At 44.0% G+C, this 17,982-nt stretch overlaps 1 protein-coding gene across 3 annotated transcripts in view; it reads left to right on the top strand.

Moving 5' to 3' along the window:
- Nucleotides 1-9,255: 9,255 nt before the first annotated feature.
- The window catches only part of LOC132821964 (histone deacetylase complex subunit SAP130-like), a 55,741-nt gene continuing 47,014 nt past the window's right edge, over nucleotides 9,256-17,982 (top strand). For 2 of the 3 annotated variants that reach the window (XM_060834992.1, XM_060834990.1), the window contains exons 1-3: nucleotides 9,256-9,344; nucleotides 11,062-11,191; nucleotides 17,595-17,851. In XM_060834992.1, coding sequence (XP_060690975.1) covers nucleotides 11,068-11,191; nucleotides 17,595-17,851 — 381 coding nt within the window. In that variant the 5' untranslated portion in view covers nucleotides 9,256-9,344; nucleotides 11,062-11,067. Of the gene's footprint in view, nucleotides 9,345-9,374; nucleotides 9,466-11,061; nucleotides 11,192-17,594; nucleotides 17,852-17,982 lie in introns of those variants that run through there. The other variant, XM_060834991.1, reaches the window with a different exon arrangement.

The raw sequence follows: 17,982 nt of genomic DNA, 5'->3' as shown, positions 1-17,982 counted from the left end.
CTCTGTAAAGGCTATGAGGTCGTACCTATTTCTATTTGCATTCTCAGTTTATTGGTTTGAAAGCAGTGTGCATTCAGGTACTAAGCCCTTCGTTTTTATTTATTTTTCTACTGATTATTATTTTTGTTGTTTTTTTTCTCTCTTTAACAGGATCTAACACAACATTTATTGCCCATCCCTAATGGCCCAGAGGGCCACTTTGTTGTGGGTCTGGGGTCACATGTAGGCCAGACCAGGTATGGATGGCAGTTTCCTTCCTGAAAGGACTTTAGTGAACAGATGGGATTTTCCAACAATTGACAATGGATTTATAGTAGTAATTAGATTCTTAATTCCAGATATTTATTGAATTCAAATTCTACCTTTTGCCATGGATTTGAACCCAGGTCCCCAGAACATTACCTGGGTCTCTGGATTAACAGTCCAGTGATAATACAACACAGGCCTTTGCATCCTCAGGCAACAATATAATTTACTCTCATATTTATACCTTCCATTCCTTCCTGTCATGGTTTGTCATTTTCTGTACTATTCCCGATATCTATTTCACTCTACTTTTTGATTTCCACACCGTCCCACGTGGAATACTAGCCTCAATGTTTTGCATACAATCCTCTCCACTTCTCCCATCATTTGATTTGCTAGAGTATAGGTCCTAGCATGACTCAAGCTTCCCAATCCCAAACCCCTGACCCGAACACCAATTTGCTCCAACTCCACCACCAATCAGCATATTATCTACCATTTCCCAGTTGGTTTCCATTCTGACGAAGAGGCATTGAACTCAAAACATTAACTCTGCGTTCTTCTCCACAAATACTGCCAGATCTGCTGAGTTTCTCCAGATCTTTCTGTATTTGTTTCTGACCTCCAGCATCAGCAGTTCCATGTGTTCTTTTATTGCGCAAGTGTAGATCATTCTAATGGTCCATATCCCATTCCCCAGTTCTGGTAAGTCAGTGTGTAAGCGACACATTTATTTCTCTAGTCTCATTTTCCCTTTGCCAATTTGCACATGGCTCAGATAATTATCCAAAGATTACTACTTTTGACGTTCTGTTTCAATTAGTGGCTTGCTTCTCATTACTAACTATGTAGACCTTTCTTCTTGTCCTGCTTGTGCCACCGGTACTTATATGGACCATCCCATTGCAAGTTCCTCTCCAGCCCTGAGCAGGTGCCCCAAACTCTGGCATTGGGCAGGCAACACAGTCAGGTGGAGTCAGCCTCTTTTCTGCAAAGAACAGTGTCAATCTTCCTCACTACACTGTCATTATATTCCTATTCACTCCTCTGCCCTCCCTATGCCCCATTTGAATAGCTTCCTGGACCATGGTGCCATGGCCAGTTTGCTCATTTACCCTGTAGACCTCATCTTCATCCAAATAAGAATTATAGAATCCCTACAGTGTTGTAGCAGGTGATTTGGTCCATCGGGTCCTCATCAACCCTCTGAAGAGCATCCCATCCAACCCACTCTTCTGACATATCTCTGTAACTCTGTATTTCCCATGGCTAATCCACCTAGTCTATACATCTCTGGATACTATGGGCAATTTAGGACAGCCAATCCACCTAACCTGCACATCTTTGGACTGAGGGAGGAAATTGGAGTACCCAGGTGGAACCCCATACAGACACGGGAGAATGTGCGAACTCCACACAGACAGTTGCCTGAGGGTGGAATTGAACCCGGGTCTCTGGTGCTGTGAGGCAGCAGTGCTAACCACTGACGTGAAAGAAACTCAAATCTGTTGGTCTATTGCAAAGACTGCGATTCCTGCACTCCTGCTGCCTGAGGCCCCTGTTCACAGACACTTGAAGAAGAAATCATTCCTTACAAAGAATCATAATGTTTAAAGAATCATATCATATCTTGCAATGGCCAAGATACTATCATCACCATCCCTGGATATGTCCTGTCCCATTGACTGGACAAACCCAGCAGATGTGATGGCACAATGGTATATGATTGGAAGGAATGTTCTCTCTAAACTGTGAAACTACTTAAAGAATATAAGAAAATATCTTTTGGCCAGTTTTTCACATTCAATAGATTAATACATGTCATGGGTAACAGCTTACAGTTTAATTTCGGTAGCTAAAACTGGTCGAGGAATCATCACAATGTCGTAATCGGTTTAAAATTGAATATATCTATCATAAAAACCAAAAAGAACAGTGGATGCTGTAAATAAAAGATAAAAATAGAAATTTCTGGAAAAGCTCAGCAGGTCTGGCAGCATCTGTGGAGAGAGAAATCAGTGTTAATTTTTGGGTTGAGTGACTCTGCTTAAGAACTAAGGAAGTTCTCGGAGTTCTGAGGGTCACTTGACCCAAAATATTAACTCGGATTTCTCTCCACAGATGCTGCCAGACCTGCTGAGCTTTTCCTATCAAAAAACACACTCGCCCTTGTCTGAACACACAAAGCTAATGAGGTACTGAAAGAGACATTAAGGAGAAATGAAAAGAAGCAAAAAACTATTGCCACATTACTCTGAAAGATCCCAATCTGATTTGGTCTGGAAAACCAAACAGTGTCATCCTTCATTAATACTTGGAATACCAGATGTTTTAAGATTTTTTACTCAACAAAGTGTTAGATGTTCTGCATATTGTCACAGTTCTCTCTCTCTGAATGGTTACTTTTCTTGTCACATTTCTTTGCTACTGGCTCTTCTGCTGAACTAGTCTGATAAACAAATCCCATGCCAGACCTCAACCTTGGGACTGATGCTGGATCCCAGATATTTCCAAATTTCAGATCGGTGAGTTTAGACTGTGAGTGGTTCAGGTGAATCTAAGTTGGAGTCAAGAGTTGCTTGAAGTGCAGGATAGAGTGGGGTGTGAAGCCAGTAACTAGACTGAACCCTCACTGTTCCAAAGTACCATCTAAAGACTTGTCAAGGAAATGTTTTATTTAATTTTAATCAAATAAGGAAGATTATAAAATCGTCCAGTTTTCACACGGTTCTTAAGCAACCAATGTTGAAGTATTCTACCTGAAAGTATAAAACCTTTTTCTTGATAGTTTGTTTATTTAATTAGTGAAGTGTTACAAATGTTGACCTCTCAACTCCCTCAGTGTTCTATCAACTCCTCTCTATACAATTCTGAGTTAAATGTATTTGCAGATACATTCTATTTTATTCAAAAAGCACATAATCTGTAGGAAGTCAGTCAATGTGACTTTTTATAAATTCCTACTTTGGAAATAGAATCAGTCTGACTCAAGATTATGATACAGACAGAGTCTAACCTCACACCTTTAATGCATTGATTGAGCTGAGATGTCACCTTTGTTTATACTGATAATACTTTAAGTTATCTCGGGACTGTGACGTGGAACAAGTTCTGGGATTTATATACTAATCAATGAAACCTGCATCCAGATTCTAAGTGATTAAAGACTTAACAGCAATCTAGGTTTGTTCAATACATCGCATCAGTTGTATGACACTATGACCTTTTACTATAAATTCTGTGTCGTATGATCCTCCCCCACTAGCTACCCGATGAAGGAGCAGCACTCTGAAAGATGGTACTTTCAAATAAACCTGTTGGACTAATACCTGGTGTTGTGTGATTTTTAATTTTGTCCACCCCAGTTCAAAACCAGCACCTCATCATGGCTACCATTGATACTTAAAAGTACTTAATGAGACAGTACCGTTCATTGGTGTGTCTTAACAACTTTTTTTTTAGATTGGATTCCCTACAGTGTGGAAACAGGCCCTTCGGCCCAACAAGTCCACACCAACCCTCCGAAGAGCAACCCACCCATACCCATTTCTCTCTGACTAATGCACCTAACACTGTGGACAATTTAGCATGGCCAATTCACCTGATCTGCACATCTTTGGATTGTAGGAGGAAACAGGAGCACCCGGAGGAAATCCATGCAGACACGGGGAGGATGAGCAACATCATAGCCTTCCCACTTAAAAAGACAATGGCAGGAAAGTTCAGTGCCAGAATACAATATCATGAAAATACAAAAGATGTGTAAGTCCTTCACAGAGAGACTCTCTTAATTTGTTCAAGCCAAGAAAATTGAAGCAGATACAGTGCCTGCACATTAATGGGGTGGGGTGGGGGGGGGAGGGGTTTAACCTTCTGAGGAGTCTGGTATAATCAGAGAAGTCAGGTTCCAAAACTTGTGATGAAGTTGTCAGAATCCTACAGAATCATTTTTCACCAACAGATTCCCCAAATGCTGCCAGCATGATGGTGAATCTAACTCCTAGTTTGTAGCAACTTTAAAGAAAGTAGCAGACACACACTGCTGGTCTAATGTATGAAACAATCCAGAAAAGATTACTGATGGAAAGGGACCTAGAGTTAAAGCACCAGAAATAGCAATCTTGGTGGAGCTAGCAGCCAAGGAAGCTCAGCAGCTCTGGTATGAGAGTTTGCAAAATGGTGGCTGAGAGATAAGTACCAATACAGACTCAAAATTACCACTGGTGTGGACAAGCAGGTCACATAGCAGCAAATTGCTGGTATAAAGAAGCTAGATGCAGAAACTGCAGCCAAACAGGGCGCACTGAACAGGAAATAAACCTGAATAACATACATACTGGGCTGATATAAATTGGTACACATCTGCAGTGATTTTAAGGTCACTATTAATCTGGTTATATGTACTGAGCAATACCTTTACCTTTAACCGATGACCTATTATTTGGTGATCAAGCTGGAGGTCAGCTTTTCAGTAAAATTGACCTTAGTCAAGACTATCTCCATATGAATGTAAATCCTGAGTCACAGAAATATTGGCTGATTGTAAAATATAAAGGACTATTCAAACACAAGAGACTTCCATTTGGGATCACCTGCGCTATTCCAACATGACATGGATCAGACTTTAAGTGGATTGGAAGTAGCCCAGTGTTACCTGGAGAATATTTTAGTTACAGGAAGAAACGAAAAAGACCTTCTTTAATCTGCTAAATGACTACAGCAAGTTAGTCCCAAATCTTGCACCCATTCTCATGCAGTTGCACAATTTATTATGACAGAACTGGAATTGGAAAGGAGAAGATCAATGTGAAAGGGCCTTTAAACAAGCCAAATAGGCTTTATTAAAGTCAAAGTCCTGACCCATTTTGACCCAAAGTTACTGTTGCAACGAGCATGTAATGAATGACTATATGGAGAGGGAGCAGTTGTTTCTCACATATTACCCAATGGTGAAGAGAAACCAATAGCTTTTGCATCAAAATCATTAAATGAAGCAGAAATGGAAAATGCACAGATAGAGAAATCGTTTTGATATTAGATCATTTCCAACAATGGCTGCATGGCGGGAATTTACCTACCAACAGACCACAGGCAACAGTATCTCATACACAGATACCTTTTCTAGCAGCCAGCCAAATCCAGAGCTGGTTGTTGTTGCTATCAGCTCACGTTTATACAATTAAGTAACGGTGACCCAATTTACATGGGTTTTGATGAAGATTCACAGGACTCTAAATGTTAACATTGCTTTCTTCCCAGCGATACTGCCAGGCCTGCTGAGTCCCTTCAGCAATTTCTGATTTTGTTTCAGACCTCCAGCCTCTGCAGTTCTTTGTTTTATTGCAATTCATGTGGGAATGTTGATGGGCTCTCTATGTTACCTTTGCCAAGCAAGTTGACTATAAACAGCCCTAATTTAGACATTTTCTACTTCAAATAAGTAGAGAACACTTTGGTCATGACAGGACAAGTTAGGAAAGACATTGGAAATGGGTTGAATATTATCAAAAATGATAGACATGGTACTTTGTGAAAAGATCATAGGAACAATCCCAGATCTGAAGCCATACAGTTGCATGGTGGCTAGAACTATCTATACAAGCAGGATATCTCCTCTGGGGAATGAGGGTCGTCATTCACCACAGTAAGGAAACGCGTGTTAAATCAACTGTATAAAGGTGGTTGTGGCATTGTCAAAATGAAGTTGATAGCCAGAAGCTATTTTTGGTGGTCAGGGCTTGACTCCAAAATTGAGGAGGAGATGGGAATATGTGTAAGTTGTGAAAGGGTAAACAACCTACCTCCATTAATACCATGAAAATTCCCATGGGAATTGCCAGCAAGGCCATAGCAAAGAATCTATGTTGATTATGCTGGACCTTTTTTGAAAGGTGAATATTTTTCATCATGGTTGACCCATATATTAGGTAGCCTTAAGTTGCCATAATGAAGATAACATCTTTAGAGAAAACCATAGAAAGATGGGGTAGATCTTTGTGAGATTTGGATCCCCAGAACAACTTGTTAGTGATAATGGACGACAGTTTAAATGACAAGTGTTTATGGACTGAAGCTGAATGGAAATCAACATATCCGATCAACTCCTTATCACTCAGCCACAAATGGTTTTGCAAAGGTTTGTTTGTTAAAGGTAATTCAAGAACAAGATCACTATCCAAAAGATTCAGCTAATTTTTGTTAACATACTGGAACATAACCCACTCGACACTTCGTAGTTTCGGTATTGCTCATGGTAAATTGTCAATTTCACATAGCATTTGATTTGGTGAAACCACTCCTGACAATAGACATTGTTGACAGGAAACAATAGAATCAGGTTTTCCAATGAGAAAACAAGGCCAAATGCCACGTTTTCCAAAAAATATCAAGAAGTGTTAGCATTATACCATTATTATAGCACAGATTACACTCTCCTACACTGGACAACTGAGACGATGTAGTATGGAGATGTGCAGATCAACTTGGCAATGAGATTAATATGCCAGGGAGAACATTAGTTGAAGATCCACTATTAACTGTGCCAACAAAAACCCAGATATACCTGAGGACAGAGCAGTAACTGGAATATCTGAGGGACTCAGTGGAGATTAATGAGGCATTTTGTGAACCTCTGAACATTCAGTTGTCTTGGGAAAAGATAACAACAGATGGTGTTCCTAGTATACCTAAAATAACAAGTTAAAGCCAGCAAGAAGAATAAACGAAAGCCTGGGCTGCACCAAAAGCCATACAGGAATCAATGAACTCTGAAATTACCTATTTTGGAAATATTATGAATTCTTACATTCCAGGAACCTCTAATGTAAAAGTGGAGGGATATTGCTTTTCTGTATGTTGGACTGCCGCTTTAAGAAAGAGCCTGATCATGTGACATGGTGACGGCATTTGCCAATTTGGGCGGGAAACATCTGACTGCAGGCACCTTGCTGCCTGTACAGTGAACGTAATAAATTAACTTCTGGGAGGTTAACAATTCGCTTAAACTTTTTGGAACATACCATTGACCAAATGAAATGGCTGCTGCTTTATTGTCTGAATTTTGAGGCATGGGGGAGTGACAATAAATGAATAGGATTGTAAATTAGACTTGGACATGTTCCAAGTAACCCTATAGAGTTATAAAGCTTTTACTAAATGGTTAAAGACCTGTTGGCCAATTAGGCCTACATCAATCATCTATCTAACCCCATTTCCCAACACTTGGCTTGTAGCCTTGTCTGTTTTGGCATTTTAAGTTCTCATCTAAATATTTCTTAAATGTCTTCAGGACTCCTGTCTTTACTCTCTAAATTTTTCCCTCAAATTCACTCAAAATCTCCTGCTTCTTATCTAAAAACTTAGTTTCTTAGTTATTGATCCTTTTACTAAGGGGTAAAGTTTCTCCCTATCTATACCCCTCTGAACTTTGTACATCTCAATCAAATCCCACACTCCCCTCAAGCCTTCTATACTCTAAAAAATAGCTCGAGCCTATCTAACCTCACTTCATGTCTCAATCACTCCTCCACCCATCCCTGGTGAATCTCCTCTGCATCCTCTCTAATTCAATTACATCCTTCCTATACTGTCGTGATCAGAACTGCTCACAGTATTCCAACTGTAGCTGAACTAAGGCTATATACAGCTCCACCATAACCACCTTGTTTTTGTGTTTAATTTCTTGGCTAATAAAGGCAAGTATTTCATATGCTTTCTAAATCACCCGAGATTTCTCTTTGACCCTCTTTTCCTTTAAAGACAGTCAAAGCCAGGGCCATTGAATATTTTTCAGGCATAGATAAATTCTTGTCAAGGAAGGAGGTGAAAGATTATCACTGATATGGGGGAAATGTGGATTTGAGGTTACAGTCAGATGAGCTGAGATGTGGTTTGTAACCAAGATTGCAGAGCACTCTCCTGATCCAGCCAATGTGGTTCAACTCTGGTCACTTGAACATCCACCCTATTTACAGTGGCCCACTGCGCTTTACTTGGATGTCTTGGCTCAGGGGTCATTTGCTCTTTGGTCAAGAAGTTTCAGGTGTAAAACCACGTGCAATTGGTGAACCATCCAGCATGTGCTGGGGTGCCTGAGGTGTTCGAATGATGAGACATGCAGCCACAGCCCTGTGATGAAAATGTGAGCCTTTGGTACCCAAGTGACCACACACCCCTGTCCACTTTATTGAGTGAGTGCAGAGCAGCCGGGGCATCACACGGATCCCGGCATGGTTGGCAATGCTTAATGATTACAAAAAAAGAACTGCAGATGCTGGTGGTCAGAAGTAAAACCAGAAACTGATGGAGCGGGTCTGGCAGCGTCCATGGAGAAGAGTAGCAAAGTGACTGGTTTTGGGTCCAGCTACTCTTCTTTGTTTTTTCAAGCCATTTCTGTTTTGTCAACCCTTCATGTGCTTTGTTTGACGGTGGGCTTTGAGAGGCAGTTTCTGGGGGACATTTTGCTTGGGGGAATGGGGTGGGGAGGAGGAGACACTCTCGGGGGGGGGGGAGAATCCCATGGTGAATCCCTGGGGCTGGTATCTTCTACAGTGGCCATTTTCACTCGGTGTCCAGGCTCCAGGGAGGGCCTACTCAGTAAAGGCCCCACTGGGGACAGACAGCTCGCTCATTTCAGCCTTTTAATGAGAAGAATAAAGACTGCAAGAGGCTGGTGATCTCAAATTTCATTTAGAAACAATACGCAACTGCAGGGAACATCCGGTGTAAACAAACAGAGTTAGTGTTTGACATCGATACTCGCTCCTGAAGACAGTATCTCACCTCCAACAACAGGTACCGGAAGTATGCAAAAGACTACACCTCCCAGAGGGCCCTGCGGGACCAGCCCGCGGCCGCCGGTTGCCATGGCAGCCGGGATCCAAGGTCGGCTCCGGGCGCTTCCACCCAATCGCGGCGGGCGGTGTTCGGCGGCCGGGCTCGCCTCCACCAATAGCGATACAGGAGGCGGTGAGGTCTGGCCAATCCGCTGTCCAGTTGTTGGGAAGGCCGTCGAGGGGCGGTGGAGCCTCGGGAAGTGAAGACGGACAGAAGCCCGCGATCTCAACCCCAACAGCAAGATAACCAGAGGAGAGGGTCAGGTGGGTAACTCGCCCCCAGCCCACCCCGGCGGAGGGAGGGGGTACTCACATCCGCACCGTGAGCTCCGGCACTGTGTTAATGACAGAGGAGGAGTGACAAAGTGAGGCCCGACTCGGGGGGGTAAGGAAGAGGGGAGAGTGTGGAGGGGAAGGGGAGGCGGGGCGGGTGGGAAGGGGGACAGGGGAGGGGGCGGAAGGTGGGGAGGGGGCAGAGATGAGGACGGCAGGGGGTGGAGGTGGGGCGGGGGCAAAGGTGAGGAGGGTGGGGTGGGGTGGGTCGGGTCGGGGCGGAGGTGAGGGAAGGGCTGGGGGGGTGGAACCAGGGGATGCAGAGGTGGGTGGGTGTGGTGGAGTGGTGGGGCAGAGGTGGAGGTGATTGGGGAGGGGGTGCGGAGGTGAGGGGGGTGAGGCAGGGTGTTTGGGGGTGGGGGAGGGGGGTGAGGCAGGGTGTTTGGGGGTGGGGGAGTGGGGAGGGGGTGTTTGGGGGTGGGGAGGGGAGGGATAGTCGGAGGGGGTGTGGTGGGGAGGGGGGGGCAGTGGCGAGGAGAAAGCCTCAGATATCTTGGTAGCCCACAAACCCACCAACACACTAAAACAGCAGCTAATGAACATGAAGGACCCTATACAGACAACAAGGAAAACTAATGTCATTTACAAATTACCGTGCAAGAACTGTAACAAACAGGCAGAAAACTAGCTATTAGGATACGTGAATATCAACTGGCCACAAAATGATATGATCCACTCTCACTAGTATCCTTACATACAGATGAGGAAGGACACCACTTCGACTAGGACAACACATCCATCCTAGGACAAGCCAAACAAACAATTCCTTGAAGCATAGCATCCAACCTATCATCAAACACATTAACTTGGATCCTATTTACCACCCACTTTGGGGGGGGGGGGGCAGGAAATGATGTCAGCATATGAAATGACATCGCCAACCCAAGGAAACCTAAACACATAAATGGAAAGCGGGCCATGCCACCAGTGCTTCAGCCAGAGTCTCACTGCCGATGTTACCTAGTATGATGATGAAACATCTGAAAATGAACCTTCCAGCTCACCGAGCAGACCTATAATCCAGTAAAATGCTAATTAGATTGGATTTTGGTCTCTGGCACTATTTAAACTGATTGACCAGATTTGAATTTGTTTTTGTACCATGGCAACACACAACCAGCTATTTGTGTTAACCAGATGTTACAGTTTTAAATTGTTCAGCACACTCTGTGCTCTCAGTCCTTGCCAGCTTCCTGTCTCTCTTAAAGATACAGTACACAGCTACACCTTCACAACAAGTGCTAACCACTGAGCCACCATGCCCATCTGTGCTAGTTATTCAGGACACTATTGAGACAACACCTTATTTAAAGATTTTAAAAGCCAAATTGCCCATTTGAAATAATGAGGTAAACGTTTATCTAGGCTTGAGCATCTTTGGAACACTCTTCCTGAAAAGGCAGTTGCAGTAGAGACCTTGAATATTTTTAAGGTTGGGATGGATGGATTTTTAAGTGATGGGATGAAAGGAATGTGAATTTGTGGTTGCAATAAGCTGAGCCGTCATATTAATGAAAAGCAGGTGTGAGGGACTGAACGGCCTGCTCTTGCTTCTTCTTTATATCAATGGGGAAACAAAACCACAGCAGTGTACTACTTGCACCATCCAATGGTTTTATCTAATTTCCCCTTTACTATTTTGTTCCAGTTTCCAATGAGCACTCAACAGTTTCCACGACCTAGTGCACCCACATCAGGCCTGGGAGCAGGTCAGTCTTCCGTCACCAGCATGCAGAACAGCAGTGGTCCAGGAGTGTCAGGCAACAACGCTGCAACAGGCAAGTGGAAAGCTATCTCATCAGGATCTTTGTAAATTTACTGAATTTGTAATGAAGGTCTTGACAGGAGAGCATTAAGCAGGGACTCATCATTAGACTTTTTGAACTCCATGAAATTGTGGAATTAATTCTGCCATCAGTGGTTCAGTGAGGATTCTTTTATTCCTACCTTGCTGAGTTTATGAACAAGTGCATGATGTAGATCCTAATGATGGATGCTAGATTGGAGGACTTGTTTATGACACTGGGACTAGCTACCATTGTGGGTTGCAAAAATGAGTTCAACAAATAGTGTTACCTGACATTTCCTTCCAGCTGGTTCACTCTGAGAACAGATGTAGTTTTTTTTTATTCATTCTCTGGATGAGGGCATTACTGGCCAAGCTAGCATTGACAGGAACCTCGATTATCTGAAGGACGTGGGCGGGGAGAATTTCAATCGGTTAATCAAATGCTGGATAATGTCATTTAGCCAATCATCGGGACCTTGTGATCTTATTCAAATAATCTGAAGTTCAGATAATCAAATGCTGGATAATCGAGGTTCCTTTGTATTTCTCATCCCTAATTGACCAGAGGGCAGTGAAGAGTCAACCACATTGTTGTGGGTCTGGAGTCACATGTAGGCCAGACCAGGTAAGGATAGTGGTTTCCTTCCCTAAAGGACATTAGCAAGCCAGATGAATTTTTCTGATGATTGACAATGGAATCATGTTCATGGTAAGACTCTTAATTCCAGATTTTTTATTATTTAATTGAATTCAAATTCCACCTTCTGCTATGGCAGGATTCAAGCATGGGCGCCCAGAACATTACCTGGGTCTCTGAATTAACAGTCCGGTGATAATACCACTAGGCCATTACCTCCCCAGAGAGGGAATTCACTGTCTGAGAGGGTGGTGGAGGATGGTACTCTGCCAACATTTACAAAAACATCTGGATGACTACTTAATGCCAGGGCATAGTAGCTATAGATCAAGTGCAAGTCATAGTCATAATCATAGAAATGTACAGCACAGAAACAGACCCTTCGATGACTGTAGTTTGCTGATTTTCTGTTAGCATAGACATAGTGGGCTGAAGGGCCTGTTTCTGTGCTGTATATACATTTACATTATGGTAGGCAAATATATTTCAGGATGTGGAACATGCAACCCCTGTACAGGCTGGTCCACTCTGATTTATTCTCAAACCCTTACAGCTTTGTTTTACACTTTTGGTTTCTGCTTTGACGTGACATTCTTTCCTCCGGCTGTGAGCTTAAGACCATTTCAGAATTTGAGCAGATCATTCAGATTGATATTTTGGTGCAGTAATGAGCAGTTGCTGTATTGCCAGAGGGGTGTTTTGCATACAAGACATGACAACTGTATATTTGGGTTGATGCAAAAGAATTGTGTGGCATCTTCTATGAGCAAGGAGATGTATTTTATGCCCAAAGCTCACCCCTAAATGACAATAAAAATAAGCAAATTAAGCTTTTGCTCTGTGCAAATTAGCTCCCTGTGTAAGGGAGTACTCTTTATCATATAATTTATCTCTCCACGCTTCAGGCTCGCTGCCTTTATTCCTGATGAAGGGCTTTTGCCCGAAACGTCGATTTCGCTGCTTATTGGATGCTGCCTGAACTGCTGTGCTCTTCCAGCACCACTGATCCAGAATCTGGTTTCCAGCATCTGCAGTCATTGTTTTTACCTTTATAATTTATTGTCTATCAAGTGTTTTGAGGATAGAAAAAGAAGTTTTGTTCAAATGCATCCTTTCAGCTGAGGTATTTTTATGCATTGACCATCCTACTGGCTACTGGATCAGTGGTGCTGGAAGAGCACAGCAGTTCAGGTAGCATCCAATGAACAGCGAAATCGACATTTCGGACAAAAGCCCTTCATCAGGAATAAAGGCAGTGAGCCTGAAGCGTGGAGAGATAAGCTAGGGGAGGGTGGGGATGGGGAGAGAGTAGCATAGAGTACAATGGATGAGCAGGGTAGGGGATGAAGGTGATAGGTCAGGGAGGAGAGGGTGGAATGGATAGGTGGAAAAGGAGCTAGGCAGGTCGGACAAGTCCGGACAAGTCATGGGGACAGTGCTGAGCTGGAAGTTTGAAACTCGGATGAGGTGGGGGAAGGGGAAATGAGGAAACGGTTGAAGTCCACATTGATGCCCTGGGGTTGGAGTGTTCCGAGGCAGAAGATGAGGCGTTCTTCCTCCAGGCGTCTGGTGGTGAGGGAACGGCGGTGAAGGAGGCCCAGGACCTCCATGTCCTTGGCAGAGTGAGAGGGGGAGTTGAAATGTTGGGCGACAGGGCGGTGTGGTTGATTGGTGCGGGTGTCCCGGAGATGTTCCCTAAAGCGCTCTGCTAGGAGGAGCCCAGTCTCCCCAATGTAGAGGAGACCGCATCGGGAGCAACGGATACAATAGTTGATATTAGTGGATGTGCAGGTAAAACTTTGATGGATGTGGAAGGCTCCTTTAGGACCTTGGATAGAGCTGAGGGAGGAGGTGTGGGCGCAGGTTTTACAGTTCCTGCGGTGGCAGGGGAAGGTGCCAGGATGGGAGGGTGGGTTGTAGGGGGGCGTGGACCTGACCAGGTAGTCACGGAGGGAACGGTCTTTGTGGAACGTGGAAAGGGGTGGGGAGGGAAATATATCCCTGGTGGTGGGGTCTTTTTGGAGGTGGCGGAAATGTCATTGGATAATTTGGTTTATGTGAAGGTTTGTCCTACTGGCTAATCTGACTTTCTGCAGTGGGAGAGAATTGGTGAGAACTGGACTGCAATTACAGAGTTTGCATCAGCAGAAGCTTCATTCCTGGCTCCACCAGGCATTGTTTGGCATGGACTAAGCAATAGGAGAAAGTGAGGACTACAGATGCTGGAGATCAGAGCTTAAAAATGGTTTTCTGGAAAAGTGCAGCAGGTCAGGCAGCATCAAAGGAGCAGGAGAATTGATGTTTCGGGCATAAGCCCTTCTTCAGGAATGAGGAGGGTGTACCAAGCAGACTAAGATAAAAGGTAGGGAGGAGGGACTTGGGGGAGGGGCGATGGGAATACGATAGGTGGAAGGAGGTTAAGGTGAGGGTGATAGGCCGGAGAGGGGGTGAGGGCGGAGAGGTCAGGAAGAAGATTGCAGATCAAGAAGGTGGTGCTGAGTCTGAGGGTTGGGACTGAGATAAGGTGGAGGGAGGGGAAATGAGAAAGCTGGAGAAATTTGCATTCATCCCTTTTCCAGCAACACATTTTTAAGCTATGGACTACGCAATAGCCTATTGCCACTTACATTGGGCGAGTCTCAGAAATGGAGCTCTCTGGTTGGGGATAGTAAGAATCTATCTGAATCTGCTGAAAGTGAGATAAAGATAACATAAATAATTAGTATTTTGTGTTTTGTAAAGTTCAGCATGTGGGAGTTATTGCAGAAATAATATTCTTAAAAACAAACAAAGGTCTTAAATGAGCTCAGTTGTTCAACAGAAGGAGTTTTGTCGGAGCCAGTGTACTTCCTCAACAGACAGGACTAAGGTGGTTAAATGTTCATGTGTTGCTGGAAAAGTTCAGCAGGTCAGGCAGCATCAAAGGAACAGGAGAATCGATGTTTCAGGCATAAGCCCTTCTTCAGGCTTATGCCCGAAACATCGATTCTCCTGCTCGTTGGATGCTGCCTGACCTGCTGCACTTTTCCAGCAACACATTTTCAGAACTAATTTGAACACAAAGTTCCCACAAACCAGCAAAGTGAACTTTGTGTTCAAATTAGTTCTGAAAATGTGTTGCTGGAAAAGCGCAGCAGGTCAGGCAGCATCCAACGAGCAGGAGAATCGATGTTTCGGGCATAAATCTTTCTTCAGGAATGGATGGAGGTGTACAGGGACTGGATGTCCATGGTGAAGATAAGGCATTGGGGACCGGGGAAGCGAAAATCATGGAGGAGGTGAAGGGCGTGGGTGGTGTCCCGAGCGTAGGTGGAGAGTTCTTGGACTAAGGGGGACATGACCGTGTCGAGGTATGCAGAGATGAGTTTGGTGGGGCAGGAGCAGGCTGAGACAATGGATTGGCCGGGGCAGTCAGGTTTGTGGATTTTGGGCAGGGGGTAGAAACTGGCAGCGCGGGGTTGTGGGACTATGAGGTTGGAGGCGGTGGATGGGAGATCCCCTGAGGTGATGAGGTTATGGATGTACTGGAAGATGATGGTTTGGTCGTGGGAGGTGGGGTCATGGTCAAGGTCAAGGGGGCAGTCTTCGTTGTCACACTCCCTACATTTTTAACAAGAACTGCAATTCACTAAAACGGACCATGGCATGTTATGAAGGTTACTGTAAACATGACTTTTTTTGTTTTTGTTGGTAATTCAGCTGAAACAGGTGACAATATCAGTGGTTGGTTTGATGGAAGATGTTTGATTTTTTTTCATCTAAACCAATGCTTCCTTAGTTATTTCAATTTTTACCTTTGAAAGTTAACACAACCCCAGATGTAACCTGGGCACTTTTCCAGATTGTTGGGTACATGCCAGGGCTGTGCAGGAACAACTTAGAGAGGGTCATGGCAAGTTCTGGGGCATGAATTTTCAATGCTGAGCTGAAGTGTTTGTCAGGGTCTCATGATGGAAGCTTTCATCTATATGAAGATGGAATTTCATCTTCATAAGGACTGTATGGTGTTCAATCAGACTGATACTGTAATGGACGAATGCATCTCATCCAAATATTTTAAATTCGAATTCTACCATCTGCCATGGTTCCCAGAGCCTTTTCATGGGTGGATTACGAATCCAACAAAAATAGCACTGGGCTATCACGTCACTGACAACTGTCTTCAGTCATTGTGCGAATCCATCTAGTTCATTAATATTCTTTAGGCAGGGAAATCTACCTTTTGAACCCAGTCTGACCTGCATATGATTCCAGATGCACACAGTGTGGTTGTCTTTTGAACTGAGGAGGGCGGAGGACAGTCAAAGGTAATTAGAGGTAGGTAACAAATGCTGGCCTTGCCAACATCGACATTCCCTGAAAGAAACTTTAAAGAAATGCTGACATGTTGTGGCTCAGGATAGCTCCCAAGTCAATGCCCTTTGTGCCATACCAGCAGCAAAGAGTGGGGTTAAATGAGTGCTATTCTGCCTGGCAATCAGTGACTAGTGGTATGCCTCAGGGATTGGTGTTGGTTCTGCAATTATTTACAATTTATATAGATGATGATTTGGGTTTGGGGAACACGTGCAGTGTGTCAAAGTTTGCAGGTGACACTAAGATGAGTGGGAGAGCAAAGTGTGCAGAGTACTGTGAAACTTTGCAGAGAAACAGAGATACTTTGAGCGAATGGGTAAAGGTCTGGCAGATGGAATACAATGTAAATAAATGTGAAGTCATACATTCGGTAGGAGTGACAGTAAAAAGGATTATTACTTGAATGGTGAAAAGTTGCGTCGGGAGTGTGATGCTGGAAAAGCACAGCAGGTCAGGTGGCATCCAAGGAGCAGGAGAGTCGACGTTTCGGGCAAAAACCCTTCACCGGGTAAAAAGTTGCACCATATTGCTATGCCGAGGGACCTGGGTGACCTTGAGCATGAATCGCAGAGGGTTGGTCTGAAGATATGACAAGTAATTAGGAAGGCACATGGAATTTTCCCCTTCGTTGCTAAAGGGATTGCGTTTAAAAGCAGGGAGGTTATATTGCAGCTGTACAAGGTGCTGGTGAGGTCCCACCTGGAGTACTGCGTGCAGTTTTGGTCTCCTGCTTGAGAAAGGGTGTGCTGGCATGGGAGGGGGTGCAGAGGAGGTTCACAAGGTTGATTCTGGAGTTGAGGGGGTTGGTTTATGATTAGAGACTGAGTAGATTGGGATTATATTCATTGGAGTTCAGAAGAATGAGACGCGATCTTACATAAACACGTAAAGTAATGAAGGGAATAGATAAGACAAAAGTAGACAGGATGTTTCCACTGGCAGGTGAAACTAGGACAAGAGGACATAGCCTCAAGATTAGAGGGAGTAGATTTAGGACTGAATTGAGCAGGAACTATTTCACCCAGAGTTGTAAATCTCTGGAATTCTTTGCCCAGGGAAATAATTGATGCTATTTCAGTAAACATTTTTTAAAGCTAAGCTAGATTTTTTTTTGAACAATAAAGGGATTAAAGGATGCGGTGAGAGTTCAGGTAAGTGGAGCTGAGTCCACGAAAAGGTCAGCTATGATCTTATTGAATGGCGGAGCAGGCTCAGAGGGCCAGATGACCACCTCCTCCTAGTTCTTATGTTTCTATATTATCTTTAAATTGAAATGCCAGCTAGCTGAAAACTGTATCTGTAAATATTTACAAAGTGTTTTGGAGTTTTAGCATTTTATCAGTGGCTCTTTCCAATTGTGTGATGTGTGGATTAACCATTATTTTCTGTTTACTTCCAGCCCCCAACGAGGAGCTGAATCGGGATGTGGAGCACTTGCCCCGTGAGCATTCTAATCCGATCCCTTCACTTCCATTCCGAGATGAGAAACAGGAGACTGTTGTGGTTCGGCCTTACCCGCAGGTGCAGACTCATGCACAGCCACTACCAGCTGCACAGCACCATCTACAGCAGTCTGGGGTGCCTGTAACTCTGGGTGCTCCTCCCACACACCTCACACAAGGCACCCAGCTCTCCTTCCCTGAAGGACTAATGAAGGTATGTTGTCTTCTTCTAAAAACCATTCACTGAACCCCTCTAAGTTTAAATTTGAGATGGTGTTAACCATGTTTCTGTTCATTGCTGGTGTTTTAATTATGATATCAGTGCATCCCAGGTGGTTTTGAGTT

Source organism: Hemiscyllium ocellatum, chromosome 13 (assembly GCF_020745735.1).
Source record: "Hemiscyllium ocellatum isolate sHemOce1 chromosome 13, sHemOce1.pat.X.cur, whole genome shotgun sequence".
In the NCBI taxonomy this organism is placed as follows: Eukaryota; Metazoa; Chordata; class Chondrichthyes; order Orectolobiformes; family Hemiscylliidae; genus Hemiscyllium; species Hemiscyllium ocellatum.
This window is presented reverse-complemented; position numbering and strand designations above follow the sequence as displayed.